The 22,655-nt window shown below is 37.8% G+C and overlaps 1 protein-coding gene across 1 annotated transcript in view; it reads right to left on the reverse strand.

Annotated features, from left to right (window-relative positions):
- Positions 1-22,655, reverse strand: part of FLT3 (fms related receptor tyrosine kinase 3) — an 83,086-nt gene that overhangs the window by 37,684 nt on the left and 22,747 nt on the right. Inside the window, exons 7-10 of the mRNA XM_036744002.1 lie at positions 14,695-14,822; positions 13,818-13,957; positions 13,566-13,719; positions 11,673-11,841 (exon numbers count right to left, since the gene is read on the reverse strand). Coding sequence (XP_036599897.1) covers positions 11,673-11,841; positions 13,566-13,719; positions 13,818-13,957; positions 14,695-14,822 — 591 coding nt within the window. The remainder of the gene's footprint in view (positions 1-11,672; positions 11,842-13,565; positions 13,720-13,817; positions 13,958-14,694; positions 14,823-22,655) is intronic.

Here is a 22,655-nt window from a genome sequence, read left to right on the forward strand (position 1 = left end):
TATTAGGGTAGCTGAAGGGAATATGCATATATATATGCTTATGTATATACATATATATATATGTATATGTGAGTGTGTATGTGTGTATATATGTATGTGTATATACATATATATATATAGAGAGAGAGAGAGAGAGAGACAGAGACAGAGAGAGAGAGAGCAGGCACAGGGTGAGTTGAAGATGAAGGGAAGATATCTAAAAGAAATAAAATCAAATTAAGGGATGAGAGAGGAATATGGTGAGGGAGGGAGATACGGAGAGATAGAATGGGGTAAATTATCTTGCATAAAAGTGGCAAGAAAAAGCAGTTCTGTAGGAAGAGAAGAGAAGGCAGGTGAGGGGGGAATGAATGAATCTTGCTCTCATCAGATTTGACCTGAGGAGGGAATACCATACATACTCAATTGGGTATCTTACCCCACAGGAAAGAAGAAGGAAGAAGATAAAAAAAGGGGGGGGGGTGATAGAAAAGAGGGCAGATGTGGATGGAGGTAATCAAAAACAAACACTTTTGAAAGGGGACAGGGTCAAGGGAGAAAATTCAATAAAGGGGAATAGATTAGGAAGGAGCAAAATATAGTTAGTCTTTCACAACATGGGTATTGTGGAAGTGTTATACATAATGATACACATGTGGCCTATGTTGAATTGCTTGACGTCTTAGGGAGGGTGGGTGGGAAGGGAAGAGGGGAGAGAATTTGGAACTCAAAGTTTTAAAAACAGATGTTCAAAAACAAAAAAAAAGTTTTTGCATGCAACTAGAAAATGAGATACACAGGCAATGGGGCGTAGAAATTTATCTTGCCCTACAAGAGAAGAAGGGAAAAGGGGATGGGAAGGGAGTGGGATGACAGAAGGGAGGGCTGACTGGGGAACAGGGCAACCAGAATATACGCCATCTTGGAGTGGGGGGGAGGGTAGAAATGGGGAGAAAATTTGTAATTCAAACTCTTGTGAAAATCAGTGCTGAAAACTAAATATATTAAATAAAAAATGATTTATAAAATTTATGAAATATATATAGAGCTGTAAGTCCAATCTGATAAGCATTTTAAGTTTCTGTTATGTACCACATATTGTGAGTTATTATCTAAAGTATGCAGTTCCTCTATGATACAGCATAGTGCTCCATACATAGTAGTTGCTTTATAAATATTAGTTGAATTGAATTAAATGAACCCACAAAGGATATTAAGGAGAAAATCAAATTAAATCAATTCTTGGTTTGGATTCTCCTTTCAGGAATTAGGTCTACATTGCTGGGGACTCTAGGAAAGGGCCAAATTTACCATGATTCTCTTTCATGCTACTCTAAAGTGCTCTATTTTCTTGCTCTACCCCTTTCTTTGCAAGGGGGCTTTGTCTGAGTAATGCTTACACCATATCAAAACCTTCACCCCAGCCTTAGTGGCATGAAGTATGACACCAGACATGTAATTCTGCATCAAGGAGACTTTCTCTCCTCTTTTCCCTGGCAAGAAAAATAATCTAATAAACCTCTTTACACAGTGAAATCACACAGGGCACTTAACTATCCTTTTCTCTCTCATTCCCCAAACTATCCCTCTACCTTTTATCACAACTGAGCCTAGCACAAGATGACTCTTGGCTTCCTGAACCTCCCCTGGGATTTTCAGGGGGACTAACCAATTAGGTTATTAGTATTTTCAAAGCCTCAGTTTTCCCCTGGGGTCTTTCCTAAAACTAGACATCTGGCAGTAGGCATGAGATCAGGAAATTTGAGTTGAAGGTAAAAGAATATCTTTGTGACTAAGAAAATCTATTTTTGTTCCAATTATGAAAGGGTTTTCTCCTTTCTATGATCAAAACACAGGTCATTTTCACTTTCCCTTTGGTGACTTAGAGAATTGCTGGGAGAGGCTGGGAGTTTTTTGGGCAACTCAAAAGGTAATTGTAGCATAAAGAAATGAATGACTTGTTCAAAGAGCAAGGAATTATCAAAGTCCCATCAGAATTGAGAGAATAATAGCGAGGGCATTGGGGAAGTTGAGAGCTTCTGAAATAGGAGAACTAAGAGCTGACAAGTTTGTAGGTAGTTTTACACAGAAGCAAAAGACATATGATCAGGAAGCCAGGGAGTGATTCTATCTCTATCAGCCTCCTGATTCCAAGAGACTAATTGAATGTTGTTGGCTCAGGTCTGACTTGAGCTATTTAAGTTTCTCTTCTGGGTTAGAGCTAGTAAGGTGAGGATGATACTTTCCTCTGACCTTATGCTGTACTTTGCTCAACAAATGCAAACATTCTTTACCCTGTTTCTAAGGAGGGAGATTTGCAGAGCTACAACTGAAAATTGGTTAGCCAAACATGTCATGCACCATGAAAAGGTACCACATTTAGTTCTTAATGGCCAAAGAGGTAGGCTTTTGTGTCTGTGGTTCTTTTCTCCCACATCAGAAAAGTTCTGGGTTTGGGAATCCCAAACCTCTTGGTGTCATCATTTATTGGCTCATGGTTAAGTCCAGCAATCATTTGATGTTAAGAAGCCACTTTAGGAATTCTTTGCCAACTGTGACATAAGTAAGTGGAGTAAGGAAATCACAACAGTGGGCAAAAGTGGTTTCTCTTTTAAATATTGCTCAATGGGAATTTTCCCACTTAAGTTTATTTTCTATACCAGTATATGACAGTGCAAAAACATGCTCTTCTGAAAACAGGTCACTCAAGATAAAAATCTTATCCATAGTTAAAAGATTTAGACTAGATTAGTTCCAGCTTGTCTTTCAAGGTTTAATATTCCCTATTCCCCTTCACATACTCTATGTTCCAGCTGAACTGGCCTACTGACTCTTCCCTAAACTTGGCATTCTATCTCCTGCCTCCAAGTCTTTTTTAGGATTTATTTAATTTTTTTTTTTGCATCAAGATTAAGTAATGATGTTGGCCTACAGTTCTCTTGCTCTGCTCTCTGGTTTAGGCATTACATCTACTTATCTCATAAAAAGAGTTTGGTAGGGTGACTTTATATTACCTACATTTCTCAATATATCTCACTCCATATCCCCTCCCATGGACACCTTGCAGTGAACTTTTGGGAGGACACGGATAAAAGTCTCTTAAGAAGGGCAAGTATGGATAGGTCATGATCTACATTGTTAGAGAAAACCTCCAAGTCCTCACAAATTATTTTAGAACATTCCAAATGGTATTATTACCAAAAAAAGGCAATGAAGAGGACATCAGTAATTACTGACCCATATGCCTACTTTCTCACTGCAATAAAATTTTTATGAGAATGAGTTACATACATATCAAAGGTAACCCTGATGAAAATGTGGAAAGGGAATTAGCAGGTTTCTACAAATAATTTTCTATAGTAAACTATATTTTCACAGTGACATAATTAAATGCAAAGGGCAAATAATATAAGATCTCAGTGTATTTAATGATTATTTTTAAAAAATTTTACTCAGTTGAGTAAAACAAAGGCTCTCCTTCAGCAAGTCATCTCCTGGGCATATCTTAAGGTCACATGAGATTCCCCAACAAATGCAACAAGAGAAAACTTTATCCAGTGGTCCTCTGATTATCAGTGTTAAGTGACACATAAAACAAGGAAATGAGCTCAACAAAGATGTTTGTCACTATCATGGAGGATGTCCAGCTCAAATGGAAGACAGATTCTTTATCACTGGTAAGGTCCTCCAGATGTTCCTCTATGCAGATAATATGCTAATTACATCAAGCCCCTGGACAATACAGAGTCTTTTTAGTGAGATCCACAACCACTCAAAAGAATTTGGCCTGACAATTCATATAGAAAAAGCCAAGTAGATGAAGAATTTTCACTGGCTACATTATAATATAAAGATGAATGGAAAAAGAACTGAGTCAACCAGTATATATAAAAATTATAATGTAACTTTTGATACTTTAAGGTTTATAAAGTACTTTACATACATTATTTCACTTAACCTTCCCAACAACCCTGCAAGGTAGGTACTATCATATCTCATTTTTAAAGATGAGGAAAATAAAATAAAGTTAAGTCATTTGCCCAGTATCACACAAATTAGTGTCTGGGGCAGAATTTGAACTCTTGTTTTCCTGACTTCAAGTTTGTTTATCTACTATGCCACCTAGTGGTTTGTATATGTATCTGGACAGACATTGCAGATGGACAATGATCTGTGTCCAGAATTAAGTAAAAGAAAGCTGGATGGATTAAGTTGGGAAACTATACAGTCTAGAGGAGTTCCCTTAAATAAAAACCCAACTTTTTAATACCAATACTCTCCCAATGGTGGAACACCACAATCAATAAAGAATTAAAATTAAGGGTGACCCAAAGAGGAAGGATAGAGAGACATACAGTGGCCATAGCTAGGCTGCAGCACATTGCTTAACACTCTGGACATGACTTGAGACATAAGAAGTGGCATAAATAACGCTCAGTTGGATCCCTGATCTCATCAATGTGGATGAGATTCCCGCATGCTACCAGCTACATCTTGTATATCCTTGACCATCCTATGTGACTTTTGTCCATGTTATCCCCTAAGTTCACCACAAGTGGTGCCCCCAATGTGCTCATAAACTCCTTTGATTTACCCTGACATTTAGAAGAGACCACTGTAGCACACTTATTCTCCGTCCCTCATTCTCACCATGTGACCATCCCATATTCTTTTTCTGTCACTCATTTCCTTGATGACACCTTTTTCTCCAGCTCTTTGTAGTCCCTTATTTGTTACATATTGCAGTCTATTCTTCTCCAATGGCTCTCCATTGCTCCCTGAGTAGTATTCATTTTTTCATTTTTCAGAAACTACAATGCTTCATAACATATAGTAATGATAGAATAATAGGGAGAAGTCTGAAGTCATTAAAAGAGACATGCAATTTTCTAAAGGCAATACAGCCCTGCTTACTACATTTTTCCTGCTTAATACTGAGCCCAACTCATCGACCATTTGCAATGTCTATTAAAGGTACAGATTCTAAAAGATGAGTCCTATACAATGTCCATCTAACTGCATGTCATAATATGGGCAATAGGCAATCTTCATCCACTTGGTTTTCTTTTATAGATTGTGACACTAAACTCCTTTGGATAGTTATGGATCTTACCCAAGAGGCTCTGCAATGTACTTGCTTGATGTAAGCCCTACAAAGTCATCCATAGGTAAGAGCATCAGGAGGACCTCATCATGTCCATGAGGAATCCCTCTATCCTGGATTTCTTTACTGATATCAGCAAACACCTTTGATATTTTCTCCTGTTGTGCTTCAGTTGATGTGAAAGATCAAAGAAGGCATCGAGCAAAGTTATCTGTAGTGTTACATCTTTTAAGGACTTCAGCATAGTTTTGATATATGCATGGGAGACATCTTTTTGGAAGAAAGTCTTTAAGGCAGTACTTTCCTCCATCAAATAAAAAGTTTTTATTTGACCTCAGAAATGTATGATACAAAGATGTATAACAGGTGGGTTGTTCATGTAGTGAGAGTGAAGGATGGATAACTAAAGTGTGGCATTTATACTGCTGAAATCATGAAAGACCTATAGGAATAGTGTAGTATGTCAGATGGATTTTGAAAAATTGATGTTTATGAAGCATTTACAGGTAGGAATGATAAAAAAAGTCTCAAATTAAGAAGGTGTGAGTTACAGTCTGTACTGGTGGGAGAAGTACCCACACTGACAAGGTCACAGTATCGAAGCAATGTGACATTAAGCATACTATTAGTAAAACTAGGTCTGCTTCTAGTATCTACAGTTTAAGAAGGACATGGTCATGCTCAAATAAGACCTTTAAGAAGGACTGACAAGAGTCAGAAACCAAAGACAACATTTTAAAATAAGATCAGTTAGAAAAGTCCAAAGTGGACAGTGGAGAAACAATTTATTTTTTTACACATTAGATGGTGACCAGAGAAGAGAGTTTAATCCATAACAATCTGACAAAGAAATTATGTAGACCCTGGGCTTAAACACTTGGAATCAAAAATGAGAAAAGAATCAGCACTAGAAAAAATTTAAATAAACTTTCTTTTCTAACAAGCAAGACATTTTGTGGTCTCCCCATGTCTTCTCCTCACATTCCAGTTTCAAAGCCTTTACCTAAATTGTTCCTCATGTTTAAACCAACCTTCCTCTTCTAGCCTACTGTTATGAGTGTATTCTTTTCCCCAGTCTTATATAGTACCTCACACCCTTACTCATATTTTTGTAATATGCAGAAAGGGTCTCATTTTATATAAATGATGGGGTCTTTGGATGCAAATGTATAAATGAGGAAATTAGAAAAATGGGTTGGGGAAGGGGTAAAGCATCAATCAGAAAGAAAGGACAGAAAGAGTGAATGGAATTAACTGGAGGAAACTTGAGCTGAGAAAGAGAATTATAGCGCTAATGAGCTGTGGTCTACTGGTTCAGAACTTGGGAGAGGCTAGAAGACTATTCTACTTGAGCCTAGATAAGGAGATTAGAAATCCAGACGGTAAACAAAGAAGCTTAAATGCTTGCTCCCTGTTCAGGAGAGCTAAAAGAGAACTAACTCTTGGTAAAATATAGAAATAATATGGAGGAAAGAAGAGAAAGTAGACTTCTCAAGATGCCAGAGAACAAAGACCTGAACAAGTACCAGGTAAGAAAGTCAAGGACTTTGGAAACTAGACAAATGCCCCAGAACCAGAGGAATCCCTAAACTAGACGAGGCTGTAAATACTCATAATTTGTTTATAAGTACACAGTTTATAGCTTGAGACGTCCCACATGTAAGCTACTTTCTGTACTCCAAGTGAATGGCTGAGCAGGATACAGCTGACCATGCACTACTGAGAAGAGGTATAGAAAAGAAAAGGCATAAGGATGGAGATGGCTGCCTCTGGGGATGGCAGCAGGGTGAGAAGAGGTTATGATCAAGGAAGCTCTTCTTGGGGTTCTTCTAGTATTTCATAACCCCCATTAGAAAACCCTTCTGTATTAACCCATAAAGACAAATTCTGGCCCATTAACAATCTCTAATGCACCTTCAACATATTTCTGTAATTATATCATTCATTCCACGCTTGTCCCCTCATCAATTCTCTGAGGTTGTATGATCACCAGAGAGAAAGATTTTGTCTGTTTATGGCTGTCCCATGCCCTTAATGTACAGATATTTACCCATCAGCATTCAATTGACATGTTTATCAGTTTTAAGGGACTGAAGTAATTTAGGCATCAAGGTACACTGGAAAAAGTATTGATGCTAAATTCATAGGAACTGGGTTCAAATCCCACTTTTGATGCTTACTACCTGTATGACTAAGTGGTGAAATAGATAGAGTGCCAGGCCTGGAATCGGGAGGACTCATCTTCCTGAGTTCAAATACTTACTAGTTGTGTGACACTGGGCAAGTCACTTAACCCTCATTTTTCCTCATCTATATAATGATCCAGAGAAGGGAATAGAAAACCACTCCAGTATCTTTGCCAAGAAAACCCCAAGTGGGGTCACGAAGGGTTGGACACGACTGAAAAAAATTACCGAACCTATATGACTTCTTAGGCAAATCACTTTACAACCCTGGACCTCAGTTTCCTCTTCTGTAAAAGGAAATGATCATACCAGAAGGCCTCTGAACTCCCTTCCAGATCTAGATCTATGATATGATACCTATGAAATGAAAATCATTCAAGGAGCAGTAAAATCTGAAGGCTAGTCAAGGCCCAAGTGATACTGTATGAGAAATGATTAAATTGTAACATCATTCTAAATAATTTTGAGTCATGAATCAGAGATGAACTTAACTAACTTTTGTACTCCTGATGAAGTATGTAGATCTCATAAATTTCAAAAACTAACAGAATGGACATCCAAATCTTTGTAATACCATTCATCACACATTGATTCAACAAGCGTTTATTTGATAAGGAACAGAATACAAGGACTTCTAGAAAGTTACAATTTAATCAAGTGTAAGTAGGGTGATTTTTCAAAGGAAGGTCAGGCTTAATTAACTTCAGTGTGATATTTTGAGGAAATAACTGGTAGAATCAGAGAAGTGAATCTATGAAAGTAAGGAAGCTGTAGAAAGCTTTGGTGTAGTTAAATAGTAATGGAATATTTAACTGTCATAATACCAATGGCAATTTGGGAGATGATTTATTATTGGAGTTCAATCAGATTAGAAAGGTACTTACACTGAGTAAGGGAGAAACAAAGCCTCTCTGATAACAGAACTAATAACACACCAGAATGAAAACTTTTGCACATCCCCAGAAGATTAGGAAGCCAGCATGTAATTACATCCCTACGGCTTACCCCTCTAGTGACTCTGAATATCATCTTGCTCTTTAGCCTATGTTGAGTATCTCTTGTGTGCCAGGCACTGCACAAAGATATGCGCCAACTCTAAAATTCTAGAAATTAGAATATCTTTATAGAGCTGTTTAAAATTAAAAGTTTAAAAGACCCTTAGAGATCATGTGATTCAACTCCCTCCTTTTGCAAATTAGGAAATTGTCTTAGAGAAGTGACTTGTCCAAGATCATACAGTTAGTGTGCTGCTGAAGCACCGGACCAGAATGCATTCCCTTCTTACATCTGCCTCTTGGAATCCCAATTTTCCTTTAGAACTTAGTTCAAGTATCACCTTCTACGTGAAATCTTTCCTAATTCCCACTCCCACCCCACCTCCAATGTTAGTGTCTCTCTCTCCTGATATCTTATATTTATTTTGTACATATTTATATATGTACATATTTTCTCCCCAGATAAAATGTAAGCCCTTTGAGAGAAAGGACGGTTTCTCTAGCACCTATCATGGAGCCTGGCATTTAGTAGGCACTTGATAAATCCTCATTGATTGGCGGATATTAGTAGAATCAAGCCTCAGGTTCACATCTCTTGATTCATATTCCACTAGGTCACACTGCCTTCCTTTTCTGGGTTAGATAAGGTACAGAGTTTGAGGATAGTATTTTTAATGTTATTTTCCAAGTTACTTCTGGTATAGATTTTTTTGCACAGTTCTTGATTATATTTCAGGGAAGAAGAAGAGGGAAGTTGCTACAGCATGGAGGTCAACTGCCTATTGCTTGTGGTTATAAATGCCATACCTAAATAGAGTTCCCTTCTTTATGACGCGGTATATGATGCTGTCACTCTGGACCACTATTGAGGTAATTTTCAAACTCTACTTCATAATTTAACTGAAAACTACAGTACTACAAAACAGATAGAACTATGATATTACTACAGTAATCTCACATGGTTTTTTTCCTAAACGAGGAAAAAAACCAAGCTATCCAGAGCATGTTAAAAGAAAATCAAGGCTGGACATGAAATAAGAAGGTCGTTTGAGAAGCAGGAGAGGATGAAGAGAGCTTAGTGATAGCTTTGAAAAATATCATGACATCCCCTATATTTTACATGTTTGTGAAGAGCCAAATTTCTGAGAGATAAACAGGTTTCCCAGTCACAAATCAAAAACATTAACATCATTTTTATCTATGTCCTCTTGCCATGAGTGAAAAACACTTTAATTGGTGAAAATGGCATTTTGTTATAGAATTATTTAGAGCAGTTCTCCACCACTGTCAGCTCATACAAAGGGAAGCATAATAGATGCTGATTTGTGTGAAAGATCATAGGTCTGAGACCTTCAAGAACATCCAGTTTCATTTTACAGATGGAGAAGCAAAAGTCAGGAGAGGTAAAGTAATTTGCCTACATCATATGAATGTAGTAAGAAGCAGCCCCTGGTCTTTTGCATAGGGATCACCCAATCCGACCCATGTACAAAGAAAAGAAGGAATAGTGTTCCCATCGTGTTCTATAGGCACGCGCGCGCGCGCACACACACACACACACACACACACACACACAGTCAGTTCAACTGGTCAGATGAGAGATTGCAAAGCTATAGCACATGTGCCAAAGAGCACCTTCCAACCGGTCATTACTGCTATACTTGTTGCTAACAAGAGCCATCTCTCCTACCCTGCAGAATCAGCCCTGTAATACCTCTCCCTTGCAAGACACAGTAACTGTGCCCCAGGCAGTAGGAGGGAGACTTTAAAAAAAAATCTTTTAAAAACCGTCTTTAAAAAACCTTTTTAACTGATGTCTTTTGTATTTTCATTTCTGAAAACATCCCTCCTTTCAACCCCAGTGAGCCTTTCCTTGTCATAAAAAATTTGAAAATAGAGATTAAAAAAAACAGTTAAGCAAAAGCAAACCTATCTATTGAACATATCTGACGGCATAGGTGATATTCCACACTTTAGTCCCCCAGATCTCTAATGAAGAGAGGAAGGTCATATGACTTTCAAAGGAAGGGCTGCTTTTCTTCTGCTTTAGAGAATGGTGCTGATGGTCAGGGTGTAATCCTCATTTGAATTGTGAGCATCCCTAGGTTCACTTAGCACATGCTTTATGCCTTGCTGTCTTGCAAATGTACTTTTGTCACAGGAAACCCATATGAGAGAGAGAATCTGGGAAGAACAGTGTAAATCTACCACTGCTATGTCAAAAAACAATGCAAGGAACCTACTCTATGAAAAGGGAGCCAGTATCACCTCTGTACTTGAAGGATAGCACATTCGACATTTTAAACAGAGAACCAGTTTCTTTTTTTTTCAAATTTTTTTGAGTGGGAGAAGGCAAAGCAATTGGGGTTTAGGTGACCTGCCCAAGGTCACACAGCTCAAGGGCCTGAGGCCAAATTTGAACTCAGGTCCTCCTGACTCCAGGGCCAGTGTTCTGTTCACTGTACCACCTGGCTGCCCCTCAGAGAATCAGTTTCAAAGGTATCAAGTCACTCTAGATCTGTACTGACATATCATTTGCTCAGAAGTAAGAGCCTTAGCATCACTGTCATTCACCACCTCACTTTATAACACAAAGCCATAGCTAGACACTCATGAAGCAGTGGTGACATGGGGAAAGCATAAGGGAGAAGAAAGAATCAGATGTTCTGGTGCTAAGAATCAGAATGTAGTTGTAGAACTCTGCAGACTCTACTAGCTTCTGCATTTGCTCTTACTTCTGAATAATTTGAAAACTTTGTTTCATGGTTTGAAACTTATTTTAGCATACTTAAATGTAATGTTCCCCACTTATATTTTCCTGTTTTAAGAGTTTTACTTCCTCAGTTATGTCAAAATGTTCTAGACCAGAGCTGCCACACAGGAATCTCAAAAGCCTCATAGATGGGGTTGCATGCAACCTCCCAAAGCATATTCTGCTGCCTGTTGTCCCTTTGTTCATATTAATATGTGAAGAGAAATAAAGACGGTGGTAGTGGGAGTTTAGATGCATGATACAAATGAAAACCAAACACAAGTTTGAATTTCAGACCTGTACAATGGAAGAATCATAGAATGTTTAGGCTTAAAAGATAGATCATAGCATATGCCCCTCAAATAAGATATAGAAATTTTGTGATTCAGACTATGCAAAAGAAATCTACCCAAACTAAGGATCTTCATTTGTTTTAATGGAGTGTCTTATGCCATTTGAATTGCTTACATGACTGTAATGGGCTATCTTATTAACCATTTAGGTCTTTTAACTTCCAGTCTTCAATTTCTAATAAAAAAAAAACCTTGTAGCCATTGAATTCACTGTACTAAGCAGGCCACAAGGTTTCCTAAAGCCACCAAGGAAACAGAATCATGATTCATCCCATTATAACAGCAACTGGTTTAATGTCTCACCTGAATCCATCCTCGAGACTACTTTGTTTACAAGGAACTGACTCTTGGGAAAAGGTCCATGTGCATATGACTTGTGGATATGCTGTAAGCTGTACTGAGAAGCAAAATTTGTCATGTTCATCAATCTCATAATCTTCACTTGAGTTGGAAGCATTTATAAATCCTTTTTCTGTTAAAAAAAAAAAGCACATGCATTTTTCTAATTTATGTGGTTAAAAAAACTACACAGAAACATGCTGGGACCAGCAAGTCTATATTTTTGTTCACAATTTGAGAGCAAAAGAATTCCTAGGAGGGCAATCTGTGAGTCACATCTGCTAATCCAATGCAGCAATACTTTTCTAATATGTCTCATTTCTGACCCATAATTCCAGATCTATATTCTAAGTGAACTATCTCCCTCCATCTTCCACTTCCAGATATAAACTTACTGATTGGGAGGAGAAAGTGAGGTTGGTGACCTTGCACAGCCCTCCCTCACTCAAATCAAAGTCAGCTGCAAGTCATGTTAGCATTTCCCTGATGTCCCTGGGGTCCTCTTTGAGAATGAAGGACAAACACAACTTGTAAGTACCTTCTCCCTCTCCCTCTCCCTTTCCCTCTCTGTCTCCCTCCTCTGCCCAAAGGAAGGTACATTTTGATGGCTGAAGGCTGCCTCCTTAACTTTGGGGTTTACTGGATAGATTTCTTTCTCAAAAACCAAGCCTTAAACCCAGTTCACTCTGGAGCTCATAGATTGGACAATAGGTTTCTGCCCTTCCTGGCACAGAGTGAATGTAAATACTAAATAGGAAGTGTTTCTCTTTTGGCCAGGAGCCCTGAGGGTCTTCCCCTCACAATTTGATTTTTTTTTTGAGTTTCAATTAAAAGGGCCATCCTTTGATTAACTTCTTAAAGAAGTCTATTCACTGAATGGGCATTACCTCACTCAAAGTGAGAACCTGAAAGGACCTTAGCCTAAAAGGGACAGGGTCTCCCAATGCATCCTGGGCCATCTCCAGTGCTCCTGGTGAATATCAGGCCACTGGACCCAGATGGCTCTGGAGGAGAAAGTGAGGCTAATGACCTCTCACAGCCCTCCCTCACTCAAATCAAAGTCAACTGCAAGTCATGCCATCATTTCCCTGATGTCATAGTCCTCTTTGAGAGCGAAGGACAAACACAACACTGCTGATTATCTGGATCAGTTGAGCAGTAGAATAGAAGCTCCTTGAGGGAAGGGGCTGTTTCTTTTTTTGTTTTTGTACTCCCAGACACTGATATGCACATTAGGCATGTATTAAGTGTGGGTTAAGTTGAAGAGCCAAGGAAAGGCAAATCTAGCTAGCAGTTTTTAAAAAAATTACTCTTTATTGAAGTTCTTCCTTATCAGCAATAAAGAAACTATCATATTTGTTTGCATTTTCGTTATGGTTCAAGGTCCTTCTCTAATTTGAAATACTTCAAAGTGAACATAAGATACTACATAAGCATCACAAGACCAATTTAGTGGGGAATAGAAGAATTACTCCAAGTTATATATGTTTTCCTTGCTCTGAATCACTGGGACAGCTCCTTCTTCTGCTTCTTACTCCTCTCCTCTCTTCTACCTTTCCTTGGTAGGTAATGCTCATCCTTCTTGTCAATAATTTTTTTTTCATTATTCCCACAAGACTACCCTAATTTGGGATAACCAGGGGAATACAAAGGAATGTTCTGGTTCTAACAACTAATGTCTAACTATGACCCTAAACTAGTTAAGTAGGGCTCTGGAGACAACTAAACTAATCCATCTACTATTTCTGCTTCTGTGAAACTCACATCAAATTGCAACGAGGCTTTTGTAGACACTCAGAATACTACAACCAGGTAAATAGGAACACAATCTAATGCTGTGTTAAAAACAGGGCTTACCTAAGACAGTAACCAAAGTTGATTGACTGGGATGCTTTGACGAAGCACAAGTATAATGCCCAGTATTGTGTCTTCCTACTGATTCCACAAAAGCAAATAAAATCCGAATCATAGTCCTGTTGGCTGAATAGGCACTCATCTGAAAGTGGCTGCCCTAGATTTTAATCAAACAATGTTGGCATTTAGTGTTTTCCAGTCAAAGTGACTGTGGCATTGCACAAATTTTGTCATAGTATATGCTTGACTTTTTACCTCTTTTAATGTCCTGTTTTCTAATTTCCAGGCAAGCCTGAATTCATAATTCATATAAATAGCTTTGCATCTTATCAACAAAGGTTCCCCCTCTTTAATGAATAGTTGTGGTAGAGTTGTTTCAGGGTTTTGATTTAGATCTGGGAAATGAAAATATCAGAAGTAAGCAATGGAAGAAAGAAAGAATTCTCCTCACAAACTATATTTGGAACTTTTTGAAGGACTATCTGATCTCAAGTCTCAACCATCTCTCATACATTCTTTTTGGTCTAGACCTGTGATTTCATGGCTGTAGGAAATTCTCAGTGAGGAAATTGCCTCAACACATTCAGGTGACAACTGGGCAACTGTTCTGCCACTTGTTGTATTAGAAATGTCCCTGGTGTTGCTGAGAGGTTAAGTCCCTTGCCTGGAATCACACAGTGAGTATGTATAAGGGCTAGGACTTGAATTAAGGTTGCCTTGACTCTGAGACCAGCTCTTTATTCACTGGGCCATGCTACCATCTCTCAACAAGGAATAATTGGTTATCCCCAAGACTTGTGGGCATCCCCATTATGAAGAAAACATTTACAATATTTCTAATGTGTTCTTTATCAATTTCATGGATTGCCTTAGACAAAAAAAAACACCTAGTGGTCAACTTTCTGGTAAAAAGCATCTCTTTACTTAGCAAGGCTGGTCCTTGGGCAACACAATCCCATGAGACAATGTATTAATAACAGCATTTACTTTTGAGAAGGTAAAGATAACTGCTGGAATTCTGAAGCTAAATGAGAGCCTAAGCAATCTCATGTTGGTCTTGACCTAGATTATTTCCTAAGCAATGGTCTTGTCTAGTAATAATCAATTCAGCACATGCACATGAAAGTGTTACCTAGTGTAAATAGCTTTGTACATTTCTCGCCCAAGTCATTTCTTGCACAGCACCATATGTCTGTTCCAAATAATTCACGAAGTACTTTTTCCTTCTTTCTAGTGACATCTTGACTTCCTCTTTTGCAGCTGTAATTTAAAAAAAAATAACATTTGACCGAATCTATAAAATATATATACATATAAATCTATTTTAAAAATTCAACTGAGTATTCAAGTAAAGGAGAAAGTTAAATATTTACTCCCTAATATGAAAGAGTAAAATAAAGATCAAAGGAATCACAGATTTTCAGCACTGGAAGAGATTTCAAAAGTCACCAGGTCTAACCAATACCTAAGCAGGAATTTTCTCTGCAAGTTCCTTGACCAATAATCATCCAGTCTCTGGTTTGAATGTCTCCATATGTAAGGATCTCTTTAAAAACAGCATGAAATTTAGTACAAAGTTTATGAGTGATCCAAGTTTCATCCTTACTAATCTCAGCAATTTGGAATTTCTACTAGGTAGCATTATATAATAGATGGAATCTAGACCACGGTTCACATCTTTTTTTTTTTTTGCGTAGTACCCACTCATTACTCCAGTTATCAAATATGCATCTATAAAATAAAAAAGGAGGAAGGAAGAAAGGGAGGAGAATCATTACTGCCCCTCCTACTTTAAAAAAATGGCAAGTATGACAACTACAAATGTGACATTCAGATAATGCTTGAAGGCTTACAAAGTGGTTCCCTATGATATCCTTTAGACCAACCTTTTAATTTTACTCTCTCTCTCTTTGGCTTTAAATTTGTTTTTGTAATAAGCAATGCATTAATGGATTTGGGTTTTATAAAGCTTTGCTTTTTATATGGTAATTTAGTCCATTCATATTCAACATCATCTGTTAAATCTAACTTGGTTTCTGTAATTTTAATTTTTTATTTGTTGTCTAGAAGGAATGAAATTTAACTTGCTTTTCTTTAACTAATTCTATTATAACTACTTCACTAAAACTAATTAACCAAAGCAAGATAGCAACCTGAAGCTTGGCTCCCTTTGTGTTAAACCTAGAAGTTTTCCTTCAAGGATCACTAGCTTCTTTCCTTTTCTCATACTTTTAAATTTCTAAATCAAACTTAAAACTCTTCTCTTTCTCCACTTATTGTCATCCACATTTATCTCAAATCCAAATTTGTTTTTCTTTCTCTTGCAAAACCTGACAGCAGTATCTGTCTACTGAACTTTGTATTCTTAACTATAGATAATGACAGGGTTAAAGAGTTATACTATTTTTATTGAGAATTTATTGTTCTGTCAATATGAAGCTTTTCCCTGACTATTGGTAAGGATAATTTTTATTGTGTTGTTGTCATCAATAAATTTTCTGAGGGCTTCTTATTTTTTTTAAAAAAATTTGAATCCTTAGACTTTATTGCACTTCAAAAAATGGATACCAGTTCATGTACCATAATCAATATATCCAAAGCATCTTCAATAATGACATACTAATTGTTAAATTAGTTCTGAAGCTGTACCAAATACTGCGATGTAACTTTAAACTCATATTTACACAACTAAAACTTACATATGAAAATTCTAATAATTGCTATATTAAAATGTAGCAATCATTTTTTTCTACCAGCAAGTACTTTTATTTCCCATATCAAAGGTTTAATGAAATCACAAAAACATTGTTTGTTACCTATCATTCCAACAGAAATTACCCAATTTTATAGAAAGAAATATTGATATCCCAAAACATTTTATTAGTTGTAGTTACAATAATTTTTTAAATTGCATAAATTTACTCAAGTGTCTGCCAACTTGTAAAGTTATTCACTGATATTTTATTTAATTTGCATACCAGTGATGTAAAACTAAAGAGTACATACAAAAGCCAGCCCTTCAAGGGCTCCTGAGGAGCTTGAGAGCATATATGAAATCTTCTTCACTTCCTAAAAATCCTTTGAATATGACTGAAGTACAGACAGTTCTTGCTTTACTTAAGAAGATCATTTTGCAGGCTACTAGTAATGTGAATTTGTCCCTACCCACTCACTAGCTTCTTGATTTTTTTAACGTCCTTTTGCTTTCAGACACAATATTTAAGTTTTCAGGATGCATAATTTCTTAGTCTAGTCTCATGCTTTTAAGACACAAATATGTTTTTTTTTACACCAATTTTACCACTTTTCTCATGTTACGTAGGTATTGGATGGATTTGTAGTCTCCCTGATGTAGTATCCCCCTTGTTGGTGCAGACTGAAAACCCTCTATGCCTTCTCATCCTGTAAAATTCCTGTCCATAGCTTTTGTCGCTGGGCTCCACTCCTGACTCTCCAGATTTTCTCCTCCATGAGTAGCATTGTGACCCTGGAAATTTATTCTGCCCTGTAGCCCCCTTGCCCTGGAATTTCACCCCTCCCTCCCCACCCCTTCAGATCCCTTTATCTTACTAGTTGGTTCTGGGAAGAATCGTTTTAAGGGAAGTGGCAAGATTAACCATTTAAAGCTCCTCACACCTGGCCCCAATCAGTCATTACAGCATCATACATTATTCCCCTTTCCACATTCTATACTTTATCAGGAGTGGAGAACCTGCAACCTCAAGGCCACATGTGGCTTTCTAGGTCCTTGGGTGTGGCCTGTTGACTGAGTCCAAGTTTTACGGAACAAATCTTTTTATTAAGGGGATTTGTTCTGTGAAGTTTGGATTCAGTCAAATATTGTTGAATGTTGTGATTTCAAAATATGAGCAAGAGACAGCTCATTTTGGAGAACAGTCTTTAAGACTGTGATAAAAACAAACTTTTGTGCCTTCACTGCACGTAGGACAGTCACCAGAAGCTCTACTGGAGCAAAGTTGGCCAAGGCTCTCACTTGCATTCCATCTGTTCTAATTGGCCCATGCCAATCTGTAACTATGGCCTCTCCATGACCCACTGATATATCTGGCAGTACATGAAAGATATAGTTTGCATCAAGTTGGACCAAATTATCTTCACTTCAGTGACTGGATACTCTGGACACTATGCTATTAGGTTCTGTAAAATTTGATCCGACCCAACAAGAGATACTATTGAATACCTGTACTTTGTGCATAAAATTTAAGAAAGGCACTCACCTTAAAAGAAAATCAATGATATCTACATTGGGATTATATATCCTGTATGCCAGTTTTGTGAGTTCAAAGAATAGGTTGCTGTAATTTACTATGATGCTTCCAATATGATCCTATGTACTTTTGTTGTCATTCAGTCATTCAGTTGTGTCCAACTCTCCTTGTCCCCAAGGACCACAGCACACCAGGCCCTTCTATCCTCCATTATCTCATGAAATCTGTCCAAGCTCATGTTCATTGCTTCCATGACACTATCTATCCATCTTATCCACTGCCATCCCCTTTTCCTTTTGCCTTCAATCTTCGCCAGCATCAAGGACTTTTCTAATGAGTCCTGTTTTCTCACTATGTGGCCAAGGTATTTAAGCATCAGCTTCAATATTTGATCTTCCAATGAATAATCTGAATTAATTTTTTTAAATATTAACTGATTTGATCCTCTTACTTTCCAAGGGACTCTCAATAGTCTTCTCCAGCACCACAATTCGAAAGTGTCGATTCTGTGGTATTCAGCCATACGTTGCATGACAAAAGATACTAATTTGGTATAAAATGTCTTGTTTTACCTATTTTAATAGTTAATATCTGAATTTGAGGGCACAAAGAAATCAATCTATTAGTCAACAAGCATTTATTAACCCCTTACTATGTGCCAGTCATATAGTAAATTTTTGGGTGCTAGGAATATGAAGAAAATGAGTACATGAGTAATGGTGAGGTGGTATGTGATCATCATCTGTGTGTGGCTGAGGTGGAGTGAAGGAGAAGGAGTTTAAGGAGTCTGAGGAAATGGGAGGTTGGGGGGGGGGGCACAGTTTGAAGGAGCATCAACTTCAATTAGACTGAAGTTCCCTACTATAAGATGTGTTGGTGAGGAGAGGAAGACAGTGCCCCACAGGCTGATCTTGAAAAAGGAGCAACGATGACTTGGGGAGTGGGCAATAGAGATAAATTGGATTGAGTAGAAATTTTTGATAGTGTAAATTTCAAAGAAGGGGGAGGGTTGTTTAGCAATTATAATAAAGGGAAAGTCTGGAATATAGCAGTTCTTCACTCCCACCCCCAGCCCATCATTTTAATTGATGTTTTCCATTAATATATTGACAGCCTGCTGACCCTGGATTTAAAATGATACTCTCTCTCCCATTCCAGCAGTGGTAGTAGTAGCAAGAGAAGCTATACTATATTTTCTTCTCCTATCCCAATGGAAACAGGGAAGAAGGAATGGACAGCTGCCAGATATTGACCATTGTCACTAATAGACTGTCACTTCAGGATTTCTCCAGACTTTCCCTTGTGCCCCACCCCACCCCCACTCCTTCCTTCCTGTTCTCTTTTCTTCTCCTGCTCCCTCAGCAGTTGGGGAGGGGAAGGACTATAGGAGAGGTAGTGGTTGTAGCTGTGATAACTGCATGTTCCCTCTCCATTCTTAACTTTGGAGCAATAATGGGGACTCAGCTCTCTTTTCCTGTCCAACCTTTCAGCCCAGGCCTCCAGGGAAAACCTAGTGGTAGAAGCAGCAGCTGTGGTGGTTCCAGGCTCCTCCTACACTTCTTTCTACCCCTGGTCCTGGGGGAGTATGGGGATGAGTAGAACCCATAGTGGCTGCAGCAGGTGCAGAGGGAGGTCATGTGCTTTCTCGTGAACTGTCCTTTATATTCACGTCCAAAAGGAACAAATAGCTCACAGGAAGCCCTGTCCTTTTTCTTCCTCTCCATTCAGTTCTTGGGCACTGGAAGCCACTTCCTTCCTTCATGACTCTCCATCTGAAGGATGTCAGTGAATGTGGTGGCAGTAGTAGGGACAGATACTGCATCTTTTTAGGATATATATATATATATATATGTATATATATATACACACATATATATATATATATGTATGTATGTATGTATTTCTTTTACTTCTTGAGTCCTTGACAGTTTTTGTTGCCAAAAGCTAAAAGAACTGATTCCCTATCGTGTGTCCTCTCTGTCATTCCTCCATGGAGTTCACATATTTTTTTTTCAGAGGTCTCACCGATAAATAACTTAACTTTTCCACTAGCACAAACCACATTCCCTGATACAGATTTTCATTAGTTGGCATAGGACATCATTCTTAGTACCAAATATGTCCATCAATTTATTAGTTTGCTAAGGAATGAAAAAAGTTGATTGATTGCCTTCTACAATCCATATCCTAGTCCTGACTTCAGCTGCCTCTTAATCCTGAGTGATGACATGCATAAGTATGGACAGTAAAATTCCATCATTTCAGACTTCACTACTCCAAGAGAATATAAGTTCCTTGAGGGCAGGTGCTATGTTTTCTTATTTTTTGTCTCAGTTCCTAACATGATACTTTGCCTATCATGAGCTCTTAACAAATATACACTGAATTAAAATTAGCTCTCAATTTGCAATAATTCATATTGGCTACACACAAATCTCATTGAGTAAAAATGAATTTATTCCTCTGTGGTTTTTTAAAGTGTCATACTTAAATAAGGAAATTATAGCCTTAAATTGCACCTTTTTACCAAACTAGCATTCAAGAAATTAGCTTCTGTGTCCAAAAATTTTTTCATGTTAAAACCCTTCATTTATATAAGGAAAAATGGCGTAAAATAGGTTCAGGACTCACTTTAAAACTTGAGTGCAAAGTATGATTTAAGGGGTTCTTAGGGGGCCCTACCCAAGAATATTTCCCCCCCTCAATCTTCCTGAAAACCTTACACTAGTCACTGATAGCGGAAATCACCACCAATTAACAAACAATTATGAATTAGCTTATCATCATACCAGGCTTATATGATAAGGCCTAAGAAATTTGCACAGGACATTTAAGCTTTGATAAGGTCTAGGGGGATAAAAATATTTAGAGCACAGAGTTTTGGTGAGATGCCACAGATGCCCCAAATCATCATATCTTGGAGGTTAAAAAGACCAGAAAAGTCATCTAGTCTAAATTTCCATTCCATACCAAAATCTCCTTTATAATATCCCTGGAAGATTGTCATCCAATCTCTATTTGAACCCTTCAAGGAAAGGAAACCTCTCTACCTCATAATACATACCATTCTACTGACGAGTAATTTGAAGGGACAACATATTCTTATATTGAGAGGCTGTATGGTGCAATAGATAGAGAGCTGGCCTGACGAATCAGGAAAATCTAGGTTCAAGTCCTTGTATGAGCCTGGGCAAATCAAATGACCTCTCAATGCTCTCGTTCAATTTTATGACCATGAGTTGTAGCCTAAGCACATGTCACGTGGGTAGTGAGAATTCCTCACCAAGAGCTTCCCGAATTGATGAAATCACCGTCCAGTCAAAAAGTTATATTGAGTATATATCTCCTTATAATTCCTATCTCTGAGGCCCAGTTTTAACCTTTAGAGCTGCACAGAACAAAACTAGTCCTTCTTTCACTGGAAAGGAGAAAATGAAAACGGTTTAGAAGGAGATGAACTCCTGGACAAGTACAGAGATAATAAGAGAACATCTTGCTGTCTTCAGTAAGTTCAGGGCACTAGGTGTGGACCAAGTCAACCTCTACATACTGGGAGAACTAGGGGGTGTGATAGCTGAGCCAACATCTTTGAAAGATCACAGAGAACAGAAGAGCATCACAAAACTATAGAAGGAGAAATGATATTCCAATATTCAAAAGAGGAGGGAGAGAATGGAGTCTGAAAACTATAAACCAATGGGATTAGTTTTGAAACCTGGAAAAATTTTACACCAGGATTGGTTAGTGAGTAAAGAGAAAGCAGTGATCACAAAAAGGCAGTCTGAATTCATTAAGAGATCACACCAGGCTAATCTCATTTTATGTTTTGCCAAATTTGATAGACAAATAGATGAGGGGATTGCTATAGAGAGAATTTACTTAGATTTTGGCAAAGCATTTGACGAAGTTTTTCAAGCTATTTTTCTGGGAAAATATAGAGATGTGCTCCATAGGACATGTGCTTCCTATGTGACAGTTGGGTGGATTCAAATCTAGTCAAATTGCTGGATTCGTAGAATAGTCATTAATGATGTGATGTCAACTTAGAAGGAGGCCTCAGAGATCTGTGCTGGGCTCCATTCTATTTAACATATCAGTGACTTGAATGAAAACAGAGGTGACAAACATCAAGTTTGCAAATGCCAAAAAGCTGGGAGGAATTGGAAACATGATGGATAATAGTCAGGATTCGTAAAGGTCTTAACAGATCTAAATGTAGGTCTGAATCAAGTCAGATTAAATTTAAAAGAAGTAAATATAAAGTCTTACACTTGGGCCAAAAAATAAACTTCTCAAGTGTAAGATGGGAAAGGCATGACTAGACCTGTTCCTATAAAAAAGATTTAGAAGTTTTAATGGATTGCAAGTCAAATATGGGTCCACGGTGCTATGACAGCCAAAAAAATCTAACATAATCTTTAAACATCTAACAGAATCATATTGCCAAAAACGTAGGAGGTAGTAGCTTGGCCAGACCACATCTAAAATATTCAGATCAATGCATAGCACCATATTTTTAAGAACATCAACAATAAAATGAAGTGATTCTTGAGTAGACTCAGAATATTGAGGGGACTAGAAACCATGCCATTAAAAACTCAGTCTAAGGAATTGGGAATGTTTACCCTCAAGAAAAGAAGACTTAGAAGGAGCATGGGAGCCATGTGGAAGGGCTGTTACATGGAAGAGGGATTGAACTTTTTCTACTTGGCCACAGAAGACAGAACTCAGAACAATGGGTAGAAGGTAGAGAGAACAGAGTTAGGCTTGAGGTCAGGAGAAACTTCCTGAGTATTTGAGCTGCCCCAAAGTGGAATGGGCTGCCTTAGAAGATATATAGTACATTGCTCTTTGCCACAGGTCT

This window comes from Trichosurus vulpecula, chromosome 2 (assembly GCF_011100635.1).
Source record: "Trichosurus vulpecula isolate mTriVul1 chromosome 2, mTriVul1.pri, whole genome shotgun sequence".
Lineage (NCBI taxonomy): Eukaryota > Metazoa > Chordata > Mammalia > Diprotodontia > Phalangeridae > Trichosurus > Trichosurus vulpecula.